Source organism: Corvus moneduloides, chromosome 3 (genome assembly GCF_009650955.1).
Source record: "Corvus moneduloides isolate bCorMon1 chromosome 3, bCorMon1.pri, whole genome shotgun sequence".
Lineage (NCBI taxonomy): Eukaryota > Metazoa > Chordata > Aves > Passeriformes > Corvidae > Corvus > Corvus moneduloides.
In genome coordinates this window covers 105,917,513-105,941,537 of record NC_045478.1, presented here as the reverse complement: position 1 = coordinate 105,941,537, position 24,025 = coordinate 105,917,513, and the positions used below count along the sequence as shown (strand labels likewise).

The following is a 24,025-nucleotide window of genomic DNA, read 5'->3' as shown; positions in this document are numbered from 1 at the left end:
TTTGAAATCTGTTTGGTCTGGAAATATTTTGATTTTGTGTCAAAGCTTTTTCCATGCCATTGCTGCTATTCACACTTTCAATGTCCAGTTATTTGCTAATTCTACCTGCTGCTTTTTGTTTTCTGCCTACAGGTTGAAATTGAAAAGAAGTGGATTAGGCTTGATGGAGAAGACCCAGATAAGGCTGGCAACTGCCTAATGCAGTGAAAGAGGACAGGAGGCACCATTATAGGATATTAGTAGGAATCAATTTACATAGGAAATTCTATTGTTAGAAGAAGCGCGGTGACCTAGTCTAGGGTAAACATGGTCATTGAATTTTTTTTTTAGTGCTTAAGGGTTTGAGTCTGCAAATCAGTACTCATTTGACTGGCCTGCATTCAAGTAAACTTCCTGTTATGGGAGTCCTGGGATGAATGAGGTCTCCTTGTCAGAGCTGCAGGATGTGAGCACTTCATTGACTGATTCTAATATATTATTTTCCTGTTGTGTAGCTTTAACTTGGGAATGATCTCATACTCCATATTGAAACCTAATGGCACTGATCAAAGGGTTCATGTCACTTGGACACATAATATTTGGTAATAAAAGCTGCCAGAGTGTGTATGTGCAGACCAGCACCTGTGTAAGGTCCAGCAGGACCAATTAAATTTTTTAGTGCTGTTTGAAAACTAAAGTCCCTCCTGTTTCAGTGCTCCTTGAAGTACGTGAACAGAACAAGTCCAAATAATATTCTCAACAAGAGCCTTAATTAATGAGTTGGAAGCTGGGTGATTTCGTTGGGAAAAAGGGTCCTCTGCAATAATATTCTTTATTTTTCCATGGCTGCAACTGTTTCCTCCTCAGCACTTTATAGGTTCACTCTAAGTAATCTGTTGGGCAAAAAAACCATATGGTAGATGTGATTGAAGTTTCTGTGCCAGCATTAGACAGTTCTTTTTCACTACTGTAGCAAGTGAGATAAGGGGTGGATTCTCAGAGTGTAAATCAGTCCAGGCCTATTTCATCTGATGGGGCTTTGAGAATTTACAGCAGAAGTTTTCCCCCACAAGCTGGAGAAAAGACTGGTTGCTGCTGTTTGCCCGGTGTCTCCTTTAGGATGCAAGTTCCAGATGTTGGTATGGAAACTGCAGGAGCTGTGGCTTTGAGTAACTTTTCAGACATGCCTGGGAAGGGAGATGTTTTTGTGCTACTGGCTCTAAAGGCATTTTCCATGGGGAAATAATGCAGGAATGGACTGTCACAGGAGACATGAAGCTGTGATGCTTCATTCAGGCAGCCTGAGCTACTAATCACTAATTTCAGTGTGTTAACTGTGTTTTCAACAAACAGTTGGCCTTTAGGGAAAGGCTCTAATACTTCCCTTCAGCCATTATCCCCCTTGTCATTTTCTGCAGGCTGTAATTCCAAGTTTGAAAAAATATGATAAATGAAAAAAATGCTCGTGATACTTTTTTTTTTTTTTTGGCTGCAGTTTTCCTAAAATTATCCTTACTTCAAACAAAAATTACTGGAGAACAAAAATGTAGTAATGCACTGCCTCACTTTATATTTTGTAGAGCTTGTAAATGTTTATATGAACACTGTGTAGAAATACAGATAAATGTTATTCCCCAAAAGTAGAAATATGTGGGATATACACAGAGAAAATTACCAGTCTGAGGAAACAGAAGACCATAATATGAACCTAGTTCATCACAATAAACTTTTCCCCCCATCCGGAAGCTGAGAATGAAATGGGTAATAGATTCTATAGTAAGTCCTGAGGGCAGGTTTTTTATGGGCATTGCATTGCCAAAACCCCAAATAGACTATTATGGTATTTGGGCTTCTCTATATATCCCTTTTATTAGCAGATTATATTGTTATAAATCTAAGCAAGCGTTGGACTGTAGTAGTGATCCAAATATGTCTCAGCTGTTGCATCCTCCATCTGTGTTTTGACTTGAGAAGCCATTAGCACCTTCAAGTCATGTTTGGTGTGTTTTATTAATAATTTTGGTTTATATTTTGCTCAGCTGAACCAAGGGGTACAGTGTGCACCATGGCAAAGTGTTTATACTTGGCAACATGGCAACCTCTGCAGTTTGCTGAAGGCCACGGTTGTACTACAGCTCCAATACTTATTAACCTCTTTGCTCAGTGAGGTAGAGGAAGCAAAATATGCATTGCAATTACCCGTGGTTTCCTTTGTCTGAGGCTGACTTGTTTTGATTGGCATTAATACAGCTAATTCAGTAAACCTATTAACAGTGGTTGCTCTCCAAAGCCTGTCTCGCCCAGCTGGCCACTATCTTTCTGTTCTTAAGAAGGAGGAACCTGAATATATCCATTCCACCTCTCTTTCACCTTAGGATCTCCATTCACAGCACTCACCTCCTGGGCATTGGTACCTAGTGGTGTTACAGGTTCTGCAGAAGCAGTGGCTGCTTTTCTGCTCTCAGGTGTCTGCTGTGTCTCAGGATGTGTTTAAGGAGCCTGTGTAGTGTTGACCCTTCAAGGTACAAGCTCTTGTTTGCAGTAAGTGGCTTAAATAATGAATGACCATGTTACAAGTCACCATTCCTGCTAGAGAGTTGTATTAGGGTGTTATGGTGCAAATGCTCATTCAGACTTACTGAACTCATTAACATAAAAAGGTCAAGCTACAGCTTTATCTGTGTTGCAAACTCTTGGATTTTCATCTGAAGCTTGCAAGCCTCACAATGCACTTTAATCAGAATTGGATCAGGATCACAGGGAATTAATTCCATAGAAATACTGCTACACTGAAAGAAAGTTACTTTGTTTAATACATGGCTTTTGGTTTGACAATTACTTGACAATTAGTGCAGCCTAAGGTGGAATAATTGCCCTGTTCAGTCTCACACTGATGTTTACATGTCTTAATGTCAGAATATTTAAAAATATGCTGCAGTCTAATGAACGAAAATTTGGGTTGTCTGACCTTTTTCCCCCCATTGAATTCTAACTTTCTCTTCTTTTGCGACGTGTCAAACCAGAAACACCCAGGCTTCCCCTTTCTTCTGCATTGTCTTGAGCATAACCTACCGAACAAATATTCTTAACTTTAAGAATAAACTCTTAACTTTAAGACTCATTGCTAACATTTTCCTTGAATGTTGCAGCAGCTGATAGTGAGTAAACATATGGGCTCTGAATTCTTTAGGAATCTGGTCTACAAGTAGTCTAATTGTAATTTTGGGGGGGGAATGGAGATGAGGAACAGTTGCTATAAGCTGTTAAGATGCTCAGTGTCCAGCTAGCAGAAGGACTGGAGCTTTAAATAATCCAGGAGGTACTGACATCATGTGAGGAACTGGGTTTCACACGTATCTGATCTTGCTTCCCCCAGCGAGTGCCTGCAGTTGCTGAAATGCTTCCAACTGTCTGGGTCACTTAAGATGCTGACATTTCACTAACATTTACTTCAGGGCAGTATTTAGGTATTATCTGTGTTTCCTTCACAAAGGACCAGCAGGTTTTGGGATATTTTATACTTAAAACAGAAATCAATGAGAACAACTATTTTTATAGCGTGTTTGCCTTACTTACAAAGGGTTGCACTTGCTGAAACCAACAAACTTTATCTTTGCATTCATCTTTCTCATACTAATTGTATTACTCCAGGTAAATGGCACTTGATGTAGTTTTTGGATTCAAACACCCATTGAAGTCAATGGAAGTCTTTTAACTGACAAAATGGGATCTGCATCAAAGTCTCTAAGAATAAAAGAGAGGCAAAAAAAAGAAGAAGAAAGGACTAGTGGTAATGGTCTGTAGATGATTTTTTATGTTAGTAAGTAAGAAACCTGAAACGCCTGCTTATTCCAACCAGAAGAGAGCACAAAGGATAGGAAAAGAGGTGTTACTGGATGTCACAGCTGAAGCTTTGCAGTGATTGGGAACAATGGTTCTGTTGCCCCTGGGTAGCAGCTCTCGAGAAATGAGGATGATGATGCACTCCATTGATACCAAGCTACTGTCATCCTTATGCTCCTTGCTTTGATTTCCTTCAGATTCTGTATTAGTTGTCCAAAAGTATTTTACGTCTGAACACATGTTTTCACATGTTACTTTTGGTTGTGTTTATTTGCTTGGCAGACTTCTTAGCTGCGGTATTGGTGTCCATACTTCTATTTTGCATTTATTTGTCTTTTTGTTACTTAACACAGTAACTAAGTGCTGCAGTTAGTAGTTCTTAGCAATAATTTTGATAACTCTGAAGCAGTGCTGTTACTCCTAATGGAAACTATAATTTTATTTGGGTCTTTTGTCAGTATAAGTACAAACAGATCATGCTGATAATCTTGTAATAACATTTTGTAGATTGCATATTGATTAAAAAAATAAAGTTGTATTTCAAACTAGCAGTTTCTTGTCCCCTCACTAGAAATATATCGAGCTAGTTTTGAATTTACTGTAGTTAACTGGTTGATCTTGATCGTCAGATATTGCAGCTCATTAGAAAGAACAGTTCTAGTCTGTGAGTGGGGAATATCACTCCTCAAATTAGATAAAGCTGGTTGCAGAAAGCTCAGAGATGCACTGTATTACATTTATCATGGAATGGTTTGGGGTGGAAGGGACCTTGAAGATTATCCAGTTCCAATCCCCCTGCCATGGGTAGGGACAATTTTCACTGGACCAGGTTGTGGAAGTCCCAGCCAACCATGGACACTTCCAGGGTTGTGGCATCCACAGCTTCTCTGGGCAACCTATGCCAGTGCCTCACCACCCTCACAGTAAAGAATTTTTTCCTAACATCTAATCCAAACCTGCCCTCTTTCAATTTAAAGCCATTCCTCCTTGTCCTATCACTAGTTGCTCTCGTAACAGCTTTTTGTAGCCCCCTTTGGGTACTGGAAGGTGCTGTAAGGTCTCCCTGGAGCTTTTCTCTTTTCCAGGCTGAACAACCCCAGCTCTCTCCGTCTGTCTTCACGGGAGAAGGGCTCCAGCCTTCTGAGCATCTCTGTGGGCTCACTCTAGCAGGTCTGTGTCTGTTTTATGTTGGGGACTCCAGAGCTGGATGCAGCACTCTGCTTGGGGTCTCACAACGGTTTATGGCAGACCCTTTTCTGCCGTATTTTCACAGCAGTGCTAACCCAAAGAATGCCGTGGTTTTTCCTATTGAGTGCTCCCTCTGGTCTCTCTGGGATATTTGAATATAATGCAGCGACAACTGTTTTAAGACTTTCACAAATTTCAAAGCCTGTTCTGTTACTAGGGAAACAGTGAGACCTCTGTGGGGAAATATGGGAATGAGGCAAGAGGTTTATGAGGCAGTATTCAAAGAATGGGTTTAAAGAATAAAATAACCGTGCCACTTGTCCTATGCTTCTGTGTCTGTAGCAAAGCAATCAGCTATTCTGGGAAACACTGGGAAATAAAGGTAACATCCATTTTCACTTCAGTGGTGTGCTATCCTTCAATGAGCACCTTCAAATGGAAAGCAGGTATCTAGCAAAAGTATAGTCCCCTTACAGAGCTTAAACATTTTGCAATGTTTAAAAGTATCAGTTAACAACATGATTCAGGGACATGAACAAGTGAGATGGGAAATTGCTAGAATATAAGTAAAAACATGAAAACTTTTACTTTTGGGACAGCTTCCTAGTATTTTCAATGCCTTGTATGTGCTATTTTATAGCACTGTTCTTTCCTTAGCAAAAACAACATGTAATTTTTTACAATAACAAGCATAAAATGTTGTAGCTCATGCTCCCTGCTGAAGCGTCACTAATAAAAATAGAAGAAAAGCACTGGCTCAAAATTCTGCTTTGCCATCCCAACCCCCAGTGGGATTAGGTATTTCTTGTTGTGGGTGGGTATAGTCTAGTATTACTTTGCATTGTGATGGCCTTTTTGGTTTGAGAATAACTTTCACTTCCATTCCCAACAATAAAACTCCAAGGGGAAAAAGTCAGAAGAAGGGGTGTGCTGGGAGTAGAAGAGATGTGTGAAAAGTGAACAGCAGTGGAGGTAAAAGAGAGGAAGCAGGGAGTGAGCAGGGAGCTGGCAGGAGAGGGGAGCAGGCAGAGTGTGTTTGCATGGAGAGTTCTCTCCAAGGAGAACTGATGGATCTCCAAGTCAAGTTGAAAAGTTTACCTGGGAAAGGGACTGTAAGAGAAAAGTGGTGGGGAACCCATGCAGAGAAGTGCCTTCAAGGGAAGGTACTGAGAACAAAGTTGGGAATAGCTGCAGGTGGCTGGATGAGGAAAGGAAGTGAATGATCTCCTGGGGTGGGGAGGCGAGCTGAAGCAGCTGGAGAAGGAGCAGGGGGAGCATGGGCAGAGCCACTGCGGGCACAGCAGGTGGCTGTGAGACTGACGGGGAGGCACAGTGAAGGTTCCTCACCCAAGAAGGGCAGTGCCAGACCATGCAGCAGGACCTGGTTTCATACAGTGCATCCTGCCATTCTGCACCAAGCAGAACTTGCTGGGCCTGGAGCATCCCTGCTTCACATCTGCAGTGCTCTGGGCAATGGTGACCTGTCCTCAGGACAATCTTGCTCATGCCAGAGAAATGACAAGGTCATGCTATAGAGAATGCAATGAAAATAGCAAACAAAACCCAGCAGTGAAACAGGGAGGATTTAAAGCAAGAATTTAGGTATTAGCTTGGTGATATCCAGAGCTGAGGTTCCACTGTAACCTTCTTGGACTGCCATCTGGCAAGGGACCTTCATCTGTCATCTGTAACATGGAGCAGATGTTACCATCTAAATGTAAGTAATGGGATTTAGATGAGACTTCATCCGAAGTGGAGGGAGCCATCCGCTGCCTGAACAGAAAAGGGAAAAGGCCCCCTCCATGTAAATCCATTACTGAATATCTTTGCTGCTAATGATGTGATTATAATGTCAGAAGGAGAGTGCAGAAAATCTGCTCAGGGTAGGTCTAGACAAAAGTGGAGCTGGGGGTAAAAAAAAAAGAAAAAACCAAAGAAAAATGAAAAGGTGTGTACAGCTGTGTATTAGGACAAAAGGAGCCCCTCGTCGTTTTCTCAGAAAAGGAAGCTCAGGAATATGCCCTTTAACAAATACTGGGGTCCTCATATAAATGCATCCCACACCCAACATGGCAAGGAAGGTTAGTCTCCATACATCTGAGTTATTCTTTAGCAGGCTTAAATTGGTATTAATGAGGCAGTAAGAAGGACAGCCTGACTGCTAAGCTGTGCTTCAGCCTGCATCTCAAAGTCACTTGCTGGATGATTTTAGTGGTTTCTTGGTGCTGCAAATTCCACTGCTGGTGCAAAGGCCTGATGTGGTCACTCAGCTTTATTCCTCTTGAGATTATTGAATGCAAAGTTAGGCAGAGCAAACTGGCCTTGACCAAAACATGCTGCTCTGTTTTTATTTACCGTGACACTAAAATTGCTGGACTTCTGCAATTGTCTGCTCAATGATGAATGTCCAGCAGCTAATTCAGATAAGGAAAAATGATGTTTCTGGCATTTATTCTCCCACTGTACCCTGCCTCTGTGGGATTCTGCACCCCTCTAGTAACTAATCCTTCCCCACTGGAGCCAGGGAGCCAAGGGCAGATGAGTGGCAATTACAGACAGGTGAGGAAGGGATGAGACTTCAACCACTGATGAAGAAGGCAAAACCAGATGGCAGGGAAAGGACTTAGCAAGCCATGAAGGCAAAGACAACGGAAAAAAGAGGAGGGAGCTGGACTGTGCCTTTCTTAGGATGCAGGTTGAGAGGTTGGGGTCACTTGGGAAAAAAGGGTGGTATAACCATATGTACGTCATACCCAGGGAAAGAAGGCAGACAGCAAAGAGGGTAAGGGAACAGGGGTTGAGCACTGAGCCTGACACCAGCAGTAGTGTGATAGAAAGGGACAAGAATTAAGAACAGTGAAACGGCCCCTCCCCACCCCAGGTGGCTGTTGTTTCCCTTTCAGGCATTCTGTCCCAATAAGGCATATGTATCAGGGTGATATTTAGGAGAGGCAAGGCTTGTTTAATCCTTAATTAAGCTTCCTGCTACTACACAAGTCTTTGGGCTTATTGAGGACTGGGATACACAGTACTATTCAGTATATTCAATCCACCAGACTGCCATTTTTATACAGCAGTTTGTACAGGTCAGAGCCCTTCATAAACCACCAAATGTCCTGAAAATTTGTCATTAAATTGAATTAAGGGAGAGGTCTTTCTATAGTTCTGATAAAGTGGCTTAAATCAGGTGAAAAAAAGGAGAGGCTCTTGAAGAAACAGGAGTCACACATGATAAATGAAAAAGGAACAAATCACAGGTGCCAGTATTATCTGTCTCAGGACTCCGAGGGAAATGATGGAGCTTGTAACAAAATCACACTGTTCATAAAATTGATTATGAGACTGGAGTGCCATATATCTATGAGTCAACAGCTGAAAACAAAGGGAACATGTTAGAGGATATCTTTAAAATGAAATTACACCTCTGCTCGTGTCATGTTATCTCCACGAGGACTGCCTGAATTCTGCAACCAGTTCCTCCTAAGAATGATTGCCTTTACTTGGAAAGAAAAGGCAAGACGGTATTTGTATAATATGCTTTGAGAAAGAATTTTGCAGTCCTGCAGTTGTGTGGCCGTGTTCCTCTCCAGCAGCAATGCTGAATTTGAACAGGAGAGGGCATTCATGACCAAGCATCTGAGTGTGCTGAGTGTTCTCTGTTTCTTAGAGGGAAGACATTTGAAAACGTTTTTTTTTTTTTTTAATGATTAATAAAGGCTTATCATCCAAAAATAAATCTTCTCTAGACATCATGTACCAAAAGGAGTATAAATAATTACAAATTAAAACCTGTCTAGTAAATGAATGTTTGAGGTGCCCTTAAGCAGCACTATCCCAAATGCAGACAAAACCCCTGAAAAATCCGGAGGGTTTGAACAGCATACTAATCTTTTCCGTAGCCTCTTCTCTAAAACTCTTGTGAGCTCTTAAACAGACTACAGTGGGGAGAGCTGGACTGGAAGCTGAACCAAGATTCATGAAACCTTATTGCTCTTCCTGGCTGCCATTGTGAGCTTGGACAAGATATTTCGTGGGTCTGTGCCTCAGTTTCTTCTCTTAAAAGTGGGAGTAAATCTTAAAAACTTCCATAAGCATGAAAATGACTACAGGGTTGTACTTTATACTGCAGGACACAGATAGTAGGTTAAGCTCACCATATCAAAGCTAGCCAGTCAGTATGAGTAATGCTAGTCACAGATATTTTAATATTTTCCCCCTTGTTCAGAAATGACTGAATTTTTTTCTGTGCATACCAGGCTTTCTCACACTGTTCAGCTGACAGTACTTGGATGAAAAGACACCTTCCCTAGGAATTTATAGAAGAAATTATATAAAGTGTGCTGCTAGGCCGCAGATGAAAATAGGAGTGTCTTGGTTAGGAGGAAGTGCCCTCTGAAACCTCCCTGTTCAGCTTGGAAAGTCACATTCCCATTCCCAGTTTCTCCTTTATCCCCAGTGATATCTGTGTACTATAAGTAGGTTTATCTGCTGTCCCAGCATGAAGGGAGCTGACCCGTTGACCTGATGACAGGCCCTTTGTTACTCACAATACAAAGGGTATAATTTAGAACAGATGGAGGATGCCCACACTGCCCTGTGGGAATGCAAACACAGAGACATGCTGGCCACTTCAAGTGCAGGTAAGGATAATTTGCTTTGGTCTGCAAATTTTCCCGTGGACACAGGCAAAGTCGCCTGACCACTGTCTGAGACAGCTGAGTAGTCCTTTGGTATCAAGCTCCCCAGCTCTCCTTCTTTTTGAAGTTAGGCACACAAACTGTTGTGATTCCAAGGCACTTTGTAATCCCTAGATAAACAAAAAGAGGTAGAAATAATTTATAAATCTTCTTTCTTCCACGTTTCTAGAAGCCCTGTACCGGCAAGGTGATGGCTCTGTGTCAGGTCTGGCTGCCTGATGAGGAAGTGGCGTCCAGCTGCACAATCCCCATCTGCGACCTTCAGAGCCCAGCAAGATCCTCAAGGCTGCAGCTCCTTCCTGCTATCTTTGCTAACACGACAGGAAAAAACAGTCAGAAGAAGAATAAGGACACTTTTGGTATGCACTATCCCAGGCAGTTTCAAATGAGCACTGTGCTTTAAAAAAAAATGGTTTATTATTTAAATTATTCTGTAAGCCAAGCAATATGGCTTGCGTTTTCCTCACGATGATGGAGGGCATACAGAACAGCTGAATATGCAACTGCTGTTTAATTCAAGACTTAAGGAGTGTCATGAAACATATTTTCTTGCAGAGAAAAATTACTTCAATAGCAAATTGCATTTGTCTCACTTGTGAAAATGCAGTTTATTAAGGATGTTGCTTCTTCTATTTTGTAGGTGTTAGCCTGGCTATTTAATTAAGGGTCTGACAGCATTTCATTAAAATATTTTCATTTTTCAGGATGTGTAAGCCTTAAAAATTAAAGCTTAATGGGTGAGTCTCCTTTTCACAAGCCAAACAGCACTGTAATGACAAAGCTACCTTAAAAATGAAAAAGAAAGGAAAAAGAAAGGAAAATGAGATTATGTTTCTAGGTTCTCAGAACCCTCAGGGCAACACTGACTGAAGGTGCATAAAGACCTAAGTATATATGGGAGTACATATACAAGATTAATGAGCATTTTTCCAGATTAGTAACTGCTAAATTGGTAGATCTCTGTATTAACATATGAACAGATTGCTGCAAATGTAAGCAATAATTGAGTAGTTGTACCAGATTGCTGCTGCTTAACTGCAATGCTTAGCTTCAGCTATCTCCGTTTAGGAAATAATCACGACTTCAGGGTTTATTAGAGCAAAATGATACGCTTCTGCAGCCAGCTTTCCTAGGCGCACGCCCGCACCACGGGGACAACTGAGGCTCTCCAGATGAACCCTGTGCTCACAAGGTGATGCTCCGGGCTGGAGCTTGGAGCCCAGACTGGGCAGTGGCGGGTCACTCTTAGTTTTAGGGTCTGGGTTTAGCAGCATGTGCCCCAGAACGCCCAAGGTTTTCGGGGGTGTGGGGGTACAGGAGCCCGGCAGGGCCGGGCGGGGCAGGGCCGGGCGGGGCCGGCTGCGTCCCCCTGGCAACGGCGCCTTAAAGGCGGGCGGGGCTGAGGCGGCGGCCGCCGCTGCCATGGCTCACGGCAGCCCCGTGGTGAGGGGCAGGGCCGGGCTGGCGGGGTCTGCTCGCTCCTCCCTTCGGGCCACAGGGATGAGGATGAGGAGCTCGCCTCCCGCGCCCGGCCCGGGGAGGAGCCGCCGCCCGTTCCCTGGCGCGGGAAGCCCAGGGACGATTTCGAAAGCCTTTTTTTTTTTTTTTTTTTTTTTTTAAATTTTTAAAAATTTTTCTGTTGAAAACGAGAGTTTGTGGGCAAAAGTGTTGTGGCAGGGATTGGCAGTGGGTAGCTCCAGGGTGCCAGGAACGCTGTGCCAGCTCGGCAGTGCCAGGGAGCGAGGCGGCGGCCTTTATCCCTTTATCCCATGGCAAGTTTAGTCCACTGCTGCCTCTCCTTGCCCGGAGCTTCAGGTGCTCCCTCAGGGGACAGAAATCCCACGGGAGCCTTGGAGGCTTTGCTGGATTGGGATATGGATAAGCCATTCCTGCCACTGCACACAAATGAAACGGGAGTTTGACAGTTCCTGCTGTGCATGGCCGGGCTCTGGTGAAGGAGTGCCTGTGTGTAAAGGGATTCAGCTGGAGTACAATAATGTCTGTGCTGTAACCATTTTTCTCTAATTTGCAAGCATGTGGTGTTTGAATTTTACTGTTGCTGGGTGCAGTTTTTGTATAGCGTAATAAATATTTGTACTCACTGTAGCTTGGCAATCCTGGGGAGATGAATAGGCCCGTTGAAAGATTTACATTCTCTTTTGGATTAGCAGTGAAGGCAGAGCATTTGACATATGGGCTGATCAGCAGCTTTTAGTGTAGTGGTACAAGAGGAAACTTTTCCCTCCTTATCTTCCTAGTATCCTGAAAAAGTGCTGGAGGAGTCTTTGGAGGTTGATAATCCCTAATAAGAAATTATACATGAGTATGGTTGTTTTAAAGTAGTGTTGGTTGCTTTTTCCAGAGAATGTAATGTGTTACTTCTTAATATCTTCTTTACTTTGAAAAGAAATTGTTTATCATCTACACTTTAGAACAACTTTGGAGCAGTAAAATATTAATTTGATGTTTAAAAAAATTAAATTATTAATCCAGAGTCTTGTAAGGTTTCCTGAAATATCTCAGCTTCATTTTCCACCTTGTGTAGGCTATTCTGGTGGTAATGATAGTCAAGATTAATAAGCTTTAAATTGCTAAAATCTCATTATCTTACATTTGCATTGGAGTGTAGGAATCTTGAAGCTCATGTGGATCTGCTGTCCACATCGGACTGGAGGATTAGGATTTAATCATTGACACGGGCAGAAGAAGGAATAAAATGTTCTGTTGGCGTCCTATTGTAATATAAGATGAATGATCTGTATTGATAAAAGTAGTGTTAAAATTTCCACAGGAAATATACAGAATCAGACTGTTTCCACAAAGAATAAATAAATAAATAAATAAAGCTCTATTATTTTTTTGCCAGTTCCTTACATTCTGCTTCAGATGGAACTGGCACAGCTTATTTTTAATATCTTGTATTATTGGTTGGTCTCTAAGCTAGCAGCAATGATTCTAGAATGATAGACGTGCTTGTTTGAAAATACAGCACGGCAATGGTTTTTGAATGTTTCCAGGATTTTCTTAAGCACTTACCGAATTATTGGTAGCCTAAGAAATAATTTGAGGCTCAAATCCAGTACTTTTTTAGGGATGTAGGTTTAAAAGAATGAGTGGACTTGCAGACCTTTGCATTTGACATTGTGTTTGTTAAACTGATCTGTTCATGCTGTTCAGTTTGTAACAGCAGTTTAGGAAGCGAGATTAGACTTTGTGCTACCTTTTTAAATGACTTAATGCTCATCTTGACTTGAAAATACCTATTTTTCTTTTGTAATGTAGCCTGAACTATACAAGTCCATTATTGAAGATGTGATTGAAGGTGTGCGGGAACTCTTTGCAGAGGATGGTGTAGATGAGCAGGTTCTGAAAGACTTGAAGCAGGTTTGTTGGGTTCCCTTGTATTAATAGCAGTTGTGTTTGTGTTTTTTTTTTTTTCTTTTGAGATGATGGACCTGTCCATTTCTTTGCCATCCAAAACATGCAAACTTTTGCACTTAGAGTTACAAGTGTCCTGTGAGTGATGTGTGGGCTGCTGGGAGCTGAAATTGGTTAGTTATTGCTACCCTGTTTGTTGGATAGAATCAGTCAACTTATTCTTGGAAAAGCTGGGAATTATCTTTTTGGATGCAGTTTGTTTTTAAAGCTGATATTTGTTGACCTTAGTAATAATCTTCCTGCAGCTTTGGGAAATGAAGGTGACACAGTCTAAAGCAATAGAAGGCTTCTTCAAACATAGCCACTGTTCTCCGCAGTTCAGCCTGCAGCTGCCACACAGTTCTCACAGCGTTTTGCGGACTTCAGCAGGTCAGATGTTGTTGGACACAATGGATGCAATTTAAGAATTTCTCAGTGATTCGGGGGTATTTTTGGAAGACTTGAAATAATCTTGGTTTGTGATGTATTGTGATGTGCTTACGTATGTATCTAGTTTGATGTGGAACAGTAATTATTTGTAAGCAGAATTTGAAAAATAAATGATGAATTAAACTTTATAAATAATAAACTAATAGAATTCTGTCTACATGCTCTTGATCAGCTGCTCGCTTCCAGTAGCAAAACATGCAGAGAATTTAGGCTTCTTGTCTGCAGTCCAATAGTGTAGCCCTTCAGCTACAGATTTACCTGCAGGGTTAAGCCCCTGCTTCCCCTTTTGATGGCTGTCCTGATGTGTGCCGAGGTTGTATGGCTCGTTTGTGCCATGCAGCTCTGCTGTCAGGTTGGGGTTTAATCTGGTTCTCAAATTGTTAAAATGTAATCCCTTGCTCAAACAGAAGAGAGGAAGCTTTCTAGTTTTTCTTTCAGTCAGTTTTTCTAAAAGCAGCATTCCTGTTGCGGAGAAGTACTTGACTTTCACACAGCCTCTGACATCAGGACCTGCTCGTCTCAATCAAGTCCAGCTGACCACTGTGGTATTGTTGTGGTGGAGTGTAGTGCTCAGCTGAGACTTATCCCAAAGTGAGAGGCTGTTAGGACCTTTGCCCATAAAGGACAAAATCCATATGAGATGATATAATGAAAATCTGTGCTGTAGTGTATTTCAAGCTTGGGCAGGCATTCTTTATCTGTGGATCTGTGGGGTTTTTAAATTTTTTTTTCCTTCCTTTTTGTGTTTGGTTTTTTATTTATTTTTTTTTTAAAGTCCTCATAGTTAAATGAACTGTTTTTGGAGGCAGGTGTTTTATTTGTTCCATGTAACTAAAGGGAATAAACTTTTGTGTTTGCAGGCTATTGGAGGTTTTATATTTAATGAGCATTACCTTCTTACCCTTAAGGTTTTTAAAGGGCAATACTAAGGCAAAGTAATCTGTTGAGGCGAGTAAATATATCTATTTGTTTTTAAAAAGGGGATTTGAATTGCCCTGTGGCTAGAGATTTTTAAAGTAGTTAGGGATACCTAAATTGTTTGCTTCCAAAGGCCCAGGAAAATTTTCCCTTTGCCCTTTTCTCTCCCATGGATGTCAATATTGAGTGCTTATCCTAGTGTTCCTACTTTTAGCATCAGTGGATTTCCTCTGCTGCAAAAAAGTGCTTGCATGTTTTCCTCAAGTTGACAAGACAATACTCGTGCTCACTAATGAGTATGACCTGAAGTTAGATTGCTTTACTTTCACCCATGTTTGTTTCAATTGCTGTTAATTATTGAAAGGTTACTGTACCCCAGAAATTAATGTCTTTTGTAAAGTGTTTTTTTTTGGTTTTTTTATAGCTTCTTTTGTCATCCAAACTGGCGGAGGTTTTCAGCATTTCTCAGCAGCAAAACTGGTATGTAGCTGTAGTGATGTTTTACTTCGATTTTGATTATGTTGAACTCCTAAATTTTTAAAATTGTTTGCCAATTATTAATAAACTTCAAGAGGGAGAGTTGTAACACTGCTGCTTCTGTTGGAGCAGTGAAAAAGGATGGGATGTACCAGCTGGTTCTGCAAGAAGTGAAGCCAGAAGCATGTTGGAAGACACAGCTGCATGTGTTTAGCCCATAGGATGAAAGTGTAGTGGAAATGCACACCTACATATACTTTTTTATAAAAGAGAAATATTACTGGTTGTTAAAATAGTGCATGGCTGAGAAATACTACCACTAGTGAAGCTGGGAGCAGCTTTGTCTTTGAGGTGTAGAAATCATCCAGAAGAAAAATGAGTATTTTTGTAGTTGACAAGTTCTGAAGTCTGGGCATGGCAAAATTTCTTTGGGGAGCAGCCACTAATTGCCAGAGCTTGATGAACTTACTGAGTGCCTCTTGAGCCTCAAGCTAACTAGCTTGTCAAGTTGAAATATAATATTGGGAAGGTGTTTGTGCAATATGTGAGTTTCCTGATTTAAACTTTGGATTTCCTCAGAACAGCTAGTTTGAAAGGGAGCTGTAAATCCAACTCTTTGTTTCCCAGGAGGAAAAGAGAACATGAATAGACTTCATAGGCCTAGGCAAGAAGCCTGTGCTGTGTGGAGTAATGCATAAACTTAGGTAAAAGTGACTGAGTAGAAAAATACCCTTCTGGATGGTGGGTGCATTGAGGGGATATGGAAAATGTTGCCTTAGCAAAAAGGGAGTCTGATAGTTGGAAAGTAGGAAACGCTTGGGGCAAGTCGTTACTCTGTCAGTGCAGAATACTCTCCATCTGTCTAAATCTCAAAAGCATGATGCAGCTTTCCAGTGAAGATGACCACAGAGAGGCCCTCTGTGTTTCACACGGATATTCCAGGTGTGGCACTCAGTGCCTTGTTCCTGCCTAAACCCAGCTCTTGTGTTCCAGGGGCCCCCACGAGTGGGTGTCACTCTTGCTCTCCCTTCGTGTGTTGCTTATCCTTTACAGATGCCAGCTGGAGTGATGCTGCAGCCAGCACCAGGTAAGGGTAACGAGGAGATGTCAAGTCTTACAGTGGTCTGGGGATGTTGAAAGGCAGTCCCAGAGACAGTCGATGAAATAGATGAGAAGTTGAAGTGAGTAGAGCCAGTTACCCTCCTCTTCCTTTGTACTTTGTGTTTGCAGTGGCTGCGTGGGGGAAGAAACTGCACTGATTAGTTGGTGTGTCAGTTTTACAGCTTGTTACAAGTGTTTTCCTTTGTCAGCCCAGACACAGGTATCTCCTTCTCCCTGTCTCTCTGGGACAATCTTCTATGTTTTAAAAAACCCGAAGGCACGCTGGTGCTTCGGAGACAAATTGATTTCTTATTAAAATAAAATCCAACTATCCATTAACCTTTTTGATCCCATTCTTTTGCTGGTAAAACTGCCTGCACTGCTTGTACAAAAATGTGCTTGTACTGCTTAGGTGTAATCAGTAGAAGGCTTAGTTCAGTCATTGACTCTTCCCTCAAACAGCTGTTCTCTGGTGAAAACTGATGTCTCTAGTTATCTGTTTCAGGTGTTATTCCTGATGTTATGAGACCTATAGACCGGTACCAGTGACTCTGTCTGTGTGAGCATGTGTGTGGGGAGAGGAAAAATCAAATGAAATTTGGAACTTGGCTCTGGCATCTCAGTTCTAACCCTGATAATAATAACTTTAAGCATTCAGTATTTGGAGTGGTTCTCTTAAGAAAAGATATATAAATTAGGAATTGTTTGGGTTTTTTAAACTAAAATAGGCAGTTTTTTTACAGAGGATACTTAAAGGTCCACAAAGGAATGAGCTCTCCCTGCAGCTATGGACTAGTTTCATCTTGTATTCCTTAGTTTCTGAAATGACATGGAAAAATTTCAAACCAGCGTATTTATTTATTTATTAGTTTTAAATCCAGTATGTAGTTAAATTATTGAACTTACTGTCAGAGGGTACTGTGTAGGCCAAACCAAAAGAGACGTATTAAACATGATGGACTGGATGGAAGCCATGATTCAAAAAACTTCTGAATACCTGATTTTCAAGGGCTGGAATTGTGCCTGAGGAAAGTTTTGCTTTGTAAATGTGCTTTTTCCTATAGTTTGCCTGAGTGTTTGCTGTTGATTTTAGTGGGGACAGGTCAGTGGCCCAGATGTACCTGTAGTTTCACCTGCTGAAGCAGTTTTTAACTCTTCTCTCTGCAGGGCAGTTTTACAACGTGAATGTGCCTGTTGTGGTTACACAGGCCTCAGGAGATGGAAGCATTCTCCACTACCCCGTGCAGCAGGTGTTTCATCCCCTTGGACAAACTTCAGTTCTGCAGGCCAGCATTGCCAGTGTCGCACAGGTGAATGCATCTGCTGCCCATGCAGCTGGTGAAACACTGCAGCCCCAGGAGACTGCTGTCCAACAGGCTGCGCTGTATAAACCAAACTTCATGGAAAAGCAACACCTGGAGAACTCTGCTACCTTGGTCCAGCAGCCTTCTGCAAGTCTGCAGGAATTTGAAATTAATGCAGTGTTGAATCAGTGTAGTGAATTCACAGAAAAATCCCAGCAAGACAACCTTCACACAGCTGTGTTTACTCCAGAATGCTCTGAAGGACTTTTTGTTGATGAATCCTTGGCAAGCAGCTCAAGCAGTGTCCTGCTGGATATGGAGGGGCAGCTGGACATGGAGCATCCAGATCTGCTGCAGCAGCAGGTGCCTGATGATATCATTGACCTGATTATTGCAGGGGAAAGTTTGGATGAAAATGCATTTCTAAGGGATCAGGGCAGCATCGCTTCCTCTGACAAGGTAAGGCCTTTTGTTTCTCAGCTAACAAAAATACATCTGTTAGAGGTGGTGGTTTGAATACATCTCTAAGTGACAACTAGCACCTCTAAATGAGAAGAATAAAAATTATTTCATGGCTCATTCTTAAGCTTCTTTAGTATAGCAGTAGCTGACTGCTTGTTTTTACATTGAGAATTTGTCAAAACTACTGCTAACATACTGTGATGAGAATATCAATTTAAAAATACTGAAAGTGTAATAGATAAAATGTATTAGACTTATTGATTATTTTTGAGAATCATAGGGATTTTTCGTGATTAAGCAGACATGAAAGACTCCTTGTGAACTTCCATATCATTCTGACACTGACCTGCATATGGATACTGGTCAGTTGTGGGTAAAGTGCTTTTGCAGGATCAGCTGGGATTAATTTTAAGTTGTAATGTGCAAAGAGCATTAAAGTTGTATTGAGAATCCATTCAGGATGAAAAGTCAAATTTGATAAGTGAAAAATCTCCTTGAAGAAAATGTGTTTTCTTGGGGGAAGAATCCTGGACAAACTAGAACTCAGCTAGAGCTGTGTGGGAAACTTGAATGATTTTAATTAACAAGCCGCTTTCCTGACCTCATCTAATTTTAGTTCCAGAAATTATTTGCAGATGTTTGAAGTTCAGGCTGGCTTGCTGACTTTGAGTTGTAGTGCTCATATGTGATTGAGGCAAATTTATTAAATGCAAATTTAATGACAGTAATGCCAAATGTCTGTAAATAGAAAGCATGTTATGTTGCTCATCCGAACTCCGATGGCAGCATGATGAGGACTGTCTGAGTGAGAATGGAAGGTCAAAACAAAGTGTTATTTTCTTGAACTAGAAAGTGTATGTGGATGGGAATTAAGTGCTACAATAAAGATTTAATGAGAAACTGAAGATGGCTGAAACCCTAAAGCCCTTTTATGCTCCTGTGAATACTCTGTTTAGGAATTCTAGCACTTTTATGAACAGTAACTTGAAGTACTGAAATATTTACTGTCTCTCCCAGCTTTTTATATCTTATTTAAACAAAGCATTTTGAATGAGTTGAGGGAGAGGGATCAGTTCATCTTGACTTTTATTTCAAAAATGAAAAATCCTATTTTTGGGGGTAGAGGAGTAGCTTGTTCCTTTTTTTTATGGGAGGTTTTTTTACAATAGGAATTCTAAAGGCACACTTGATTGCCTTTGTTTTAGAGTTTTTTGAGTACAAGAGTGTTTGGAGAAAAGTCTAAGAATTTTTTTTTTCTGTATTGCTGAGGAATATTTGACCTGGGTTCCATTTAAGTTAGGTGCAACACAATGTTTGCAAATGTACTCAGGGCTTTCAAGTAGGACCTGAAGCTCTCATTTTAGTGCCCCTAGCTTGTTGGTTAATTAAACAAAAATCTCAGGCTTTGTGCTGAACATGGCTTCCATTATGGTGTTAATTCACAAGCTGTCCCTGGTCTCTGTCATTCCTGTCACATGGAATCCATGGAGCAGACAGGATCTGATCTACTGCTGGAGAAGGATCTCTGCAGTGACATTGAAGGCATAAGTCAGCTCGATGGCACTGGGGATGTTTCTTCCAAGGAACAAATACCACATACAAAAGATAAAGAAGAGAATGAATTCATTGGTTTTATTGATTCAGAGGATCTAAGAGTTCTGGATGATGAGGAAGACTATGATGAAGAATGTGACAGTTCTTCAAACATGGAGTCCAGCTGCAGTGATGGGGACAATGAAGACCTCCAAATAGATATAGTTGAGGAGGTAATTTACTTTTAAGCCTTTAGAAGCACATAACAACATTAGATCTCTCCTGACTGTTGAATTGTTGGACCTAGAACACTTCCTGGTTAGTTTAATGCAGAGCATGGACAGTGAAGTTACAAACGTCTGGAGATAGGAGGTACTGCAGGGAAATTACTCCAAAGCTCATTATGAGGAGTGTGGACAAATGAAAGAACTGTTGGAAAGTAATTTGTTTATTGGATGAATTAATGATCAGAATTAAAGTTTTATTGTAAAATCCTGGCCTTAGTGGAATGGAGTTCCACTTTTTACTTATTATTTAAAGATTTAAATTTAAATAAGATTTATTTAAATAAGATCAGGATACAAATCTAGGTTTTCTTTCCTTCTGAAGGACCACAGGGAATTAGACAGAGATGTGATACAAGAACCCTGTTCTCTGTCTAATCCCCTGTGTTTTCTAGGTTTTCCTTTTTCTTAAAGATATGCAATTTTGTATCCTATGGGTTTGTTCACAAGAGAATCAACTCATAGCGTTTGGACTTCATATAAATAAATACAAGTTGATCAGTATTTCATTTACTGGGATCTGCTTTATCAGTTAGCAGTCTTACTTTTTTTGACCTGTGTTTTTGTTTAGGGTGTTTTGGGTTTTGAGACTGCAAACTCATAACTAAAAGGTACTTGTAAATGAGGTTGGTGCAATGTGGTCTTCACAGCCTCTAGATCTTGATTTTTGCAATGGTAACTTTATTGTTCTGGGTGTGTTTAATTCCAAGTACATTCAGTGCCATTCTGAAAGAGTGTATAAAACAGAATTTTAATCTCTAGGACCCCTTAAACTCTGGTGATGATGTCAGTGAACAGGACATTGCAGACTTGTTTGACACCGATAATGTGATCGTTTGTCAGTATGAAAAGGTACAGTAATATACTTTGTTCTTTAATCATACTAAATCTTTCCAGCAAATCTGTGCTGGCTCTACTGTCAGTGCCTTTTAAAGAAACTCTAATGCTGTAATAGAGCCTTTAAATGATATGTTTAGCTGACAATAGTCTGAAGACTTTCCTGCTGTTTTCTGAAAAGAGGATAATCATAATAGCCTATTAAAGGAAAAGGGAACAAGAAGTCTTGCAAAATTATGTTTAGTAAAGGTGCAAAAGTTTGTCTATTTCCTTAAGTCTTAAGTAAGATCAACATCTCCATGGATGTATGTAGGCATGTCCAACCATGAATTAAGGCTTTTAAAATTGATAACAGAAAGAGGAGTGTGTGTACTTTCTTTTACTTTATTTTTTTGTCTTTGAAGTGCTTGGTGAGAGATTTTGATACCAGAATTTTGTTGTGTCTGAAAAACAAAGTAGTTGTTAAGTGCCATTTTGTCCTCCTTCATTTTAGTGTTTAAAATTCAACTCATTTTGAACTCCTGAAGATCAAATTAAGTCCTTTTAGCAATGGTATGGTTTTGGATGCTTATATGTCATAATTTAAAAGATTAAAAAAGTGCATATTTTATTTTAAAGCAAATATGGAAAAACATGGCTGTAGTTTGTTTAAGACTGTGCCTTGATTTTTTTTTTTTTAAATATTCTTTCAAAAGTGACTAGTGATAACTTTTTGTGTCTAACTAGGCCTGCCTTAATGGTTGCCTGTGGTTCAGGAAACAGGTGCTAAGGAAATTGTCTTTATTAACCTGTGAAAGATGAGTGTTCCTGAAACCAGTTATTTTGGGAAGTTATAGGGATATGTGTAGAAAATGCCTCTGAAATGAAGCCATTGGTGTCTGTATTGTATAGAAAGGTACCCCAAGTTTTGAAGCTTCAGAACTCAGATGTTACAGATGCTATAGGTAGTGCATGCTGTTATCTAGAGCAAGTTTTGCCTGAAATAAGCTGAAAAATTGCTTGAAAATCTGAAAGAAACTACTAGGAAGGTCAGCATTGGACATGTCTTGTAGGAAATTTAGTATCAGATGTAATTAGAAATTGATAGTTACAGAGGCTGCAGAAAGATGTTGGTAACTTTCCCCTTTCCAATACAGATTTAATAAAACATGTAGGCCCCATAGAAAGTAGGTAAAAACAGTTATCTCTTAAATTACCTTTAAGACAATATTGCTGGTAAAATTGCTGTCCTGTTTCATTCCTTTCTGGGACTGAAAATAGACTGATGCTGAAAATACAAGGAGTTTTCTAGAGATATTTAAAATTCCTCCTTTTAGTATCAAACAAAACTTTCAGCAGTATGGATCTTTTTGCAGGCCTTTAAAAAGAAACAGAATATGCAAATTCTTCTCCTTTAAGACAAGTTTTTATGCTTTTAGCCTGTTCCTCACACTTCTAGGCATGCAACATTGCTTTGCCATGTGAAAAGGAAAACATTGCATTTCAGTTAAGCTACACTGGTTTGCAAGGTGTGCTGTGTTTTGGGATTGCCCCATTACTGTTGTCTTGTCCTGCTGGTGTTGAGCTGTATAGATAACAATTTTTGGGGGGGAAAGTTGTGGGAGAGGAGAGTGGGACAGGATGGGATAAGATTCAGGAGGTTTCTGTCTTGAGAGGGCAGGGAATTCTTTATAAACAATTGAAATATACTGCTTTCATTGAATATTTTGGACAGTAAGGATTTTAAAATCAAAACCAGGTGTGTAAAACAGGTTGTGCTGAAGTCTTAATTTTTTTTTTTTATGTTTAAGAAAAATGGTCTAATGTATATTTGTGGTGGCGTTGATTTTGATTATTATTTTTCATCAGATACATCGAACTAAGAACAAATGGAAGTTCTACTTAAAAGATGGAGTGATGTCCATTGGGGGTAAAGACCATGTATTTTCAAAAGCCACTGGAGATGCAGAGTGGTGAAACCTCACTCCTGTATGTCCTTGAAGACTGTGGCATTATTTCCTTATAAGACTTCTGTGAAACAACTGGACTTTCTATTGTTGTTTCAGAAAAAAATCTCCCAAAAAACCCCCAAAACAACAAAGCTGTGGCAAAAAATACGCAAAATCGGTGTTGTTAATTTGTGTTGTTAATCTGTTTAGTTTGCAAATGAACAATATAACAACTGTATTGTTAGCTCCTCAGCTGTCTTTGCTGTTTTTTTCTGATTATTTCATTATTTTTCCAACCAAGAAACATCATTGGAATGAATAGCTTTAAAGCTTGAAATGTTGTGTCTGTTTGTAATTCAAGACAGTAAAGAAATAGTTAGTAATTAATAAAGAAATACTTAGTGATTATAATTAAATAAATTTTAGTTCTGTTGGTTTTCTTTCCAATTCTTAAAATCTGAGGTATGACTTGAAATATAAATTTACAGTGTTGTGTAATTCTTTTCAAAGACTGTTGAGCTAAAAAAAAAAGCAGTATCTGTGCAAGTCTGAAACCTGTGGCTGTTTCAGCTGCACAGTTCTCTCTTTTTTTGGTTGCTTTGTGTTTTTTTTGACTTCAGTTTAAAGACATGCACTCCAGATGCAAGTAAGGGAAATGCCTGGGAAAGATCCTGGAGCTCTCAATATATGAGAATTATTATTGTTTATTCTATAGTAGCTGTGTCTACTGAGATGCAATGAGTAGTGCGATGTAACATTAAAATGTGATTTATTTTCACTGTCAATGCAAAGTCATTTAAGTTTGCTACTGTACATTTCTGCTTTGTTCTAGGACTACAGACCAGTAAGCTGTGAATGATACAAATTGTGCATAATAATAAAAGTGTCATCTCATTTACACTCCTAGCACAGAGTTGTTTTTGAGTTCGCTCAATATAAACTTTGCTTAGAGAAACGTGTACAAGCCATGTATGTGGCAGTAGCTCACCCTGCCATGAGAACTGCATTCCGTCCAGCCCTCAGCATCAAGTTTTTATTATTTTATTTTTATTTTATTATTTATTATTTTATTTTTATTTTATTTTTCTTCTAGAAACAGAGGTCCAAAAGAAGCTTTGGGCCCTTGTCCTTCAGAGCTGCAACTTTTCCCTGGCTGGTTCCTGTTCCTTGTAGGGCAATTTGGACAACTCCATGCTAAAGCTGCAGCCAGGCTGCCTCAGAACAGGATAATCCTGCTGGAAGGGCAGTGCTACACTAAGGCACCCCTCCCTCCTGGCTGCTGCTCCCCTGTCTGTTGGAATGAAACACTGTGAGGCATTTTGGTTATCTCTAATCCCTGAGAGGAGGCAGAGGCTGGGAGAAGGGAAAGAAAAGAAAGGGAAGAGTTGGAGAGAATGAATATATGGAAGAAATGAGGGGAAAAACCCCAGCCCTTGTTCATAATGGTACAAACCCTTGTGCTAATGGCGTAAGGCAGGAAGTAGGTTTTGAACAATTATTGAGTTTATTGCGTGCTTTTTTTGATGTATCTGCTACTCTCCAGTATCAAAGACAGGACACTGAACTAGAGCACTTGAACCAAATGTGCCATTTCTTTTGTCTTTTAT

The 24,025-nt window shown here is 40.3% G+C and overlaps 1 protein-coding gene across 6 annotated transcripts in view; it reads left to right on the top strand.

Moving 5' to 3' along the window:
• The window catches only part of STON1 (stonin 1), a 42,515-nt gene extending 19,829 nt beyond the window's left edge, over positions 1-22,686 (top strand). For 4 of the 6 annotated variants that reach the window (XM_032103189.1, XM_032103188.1, XM_032103186.1 and 1 more), the window contains exon 4: positions 133-4,373. In XM_032103189.1, coding sequence (XP_031959080.1) covers positions 133-207 — 75 coding nt within the window. In that variant the 3' untranslated portion in view covers positions 208-4,373. Of the gene's footprint in view, positions 1-132; positions 4,374-10,748; positions 10,900-12,989; positions 13,092-13,390; positions 13,515-14,916; positions 14,973-15,962; positions 16,057-17,237; positions 17,834-19,329; positions 19,603-20,415; positions 20,506-22,338 lie in introns of those variants that run through there. The other 2 variants (XM_032103190.1, XM_032103191.1) reach the window with 2 other exon arrangements.
• The last annotated feature ends 1,339 nt before the right edge of the window (positions 22,687-24,025 follow it).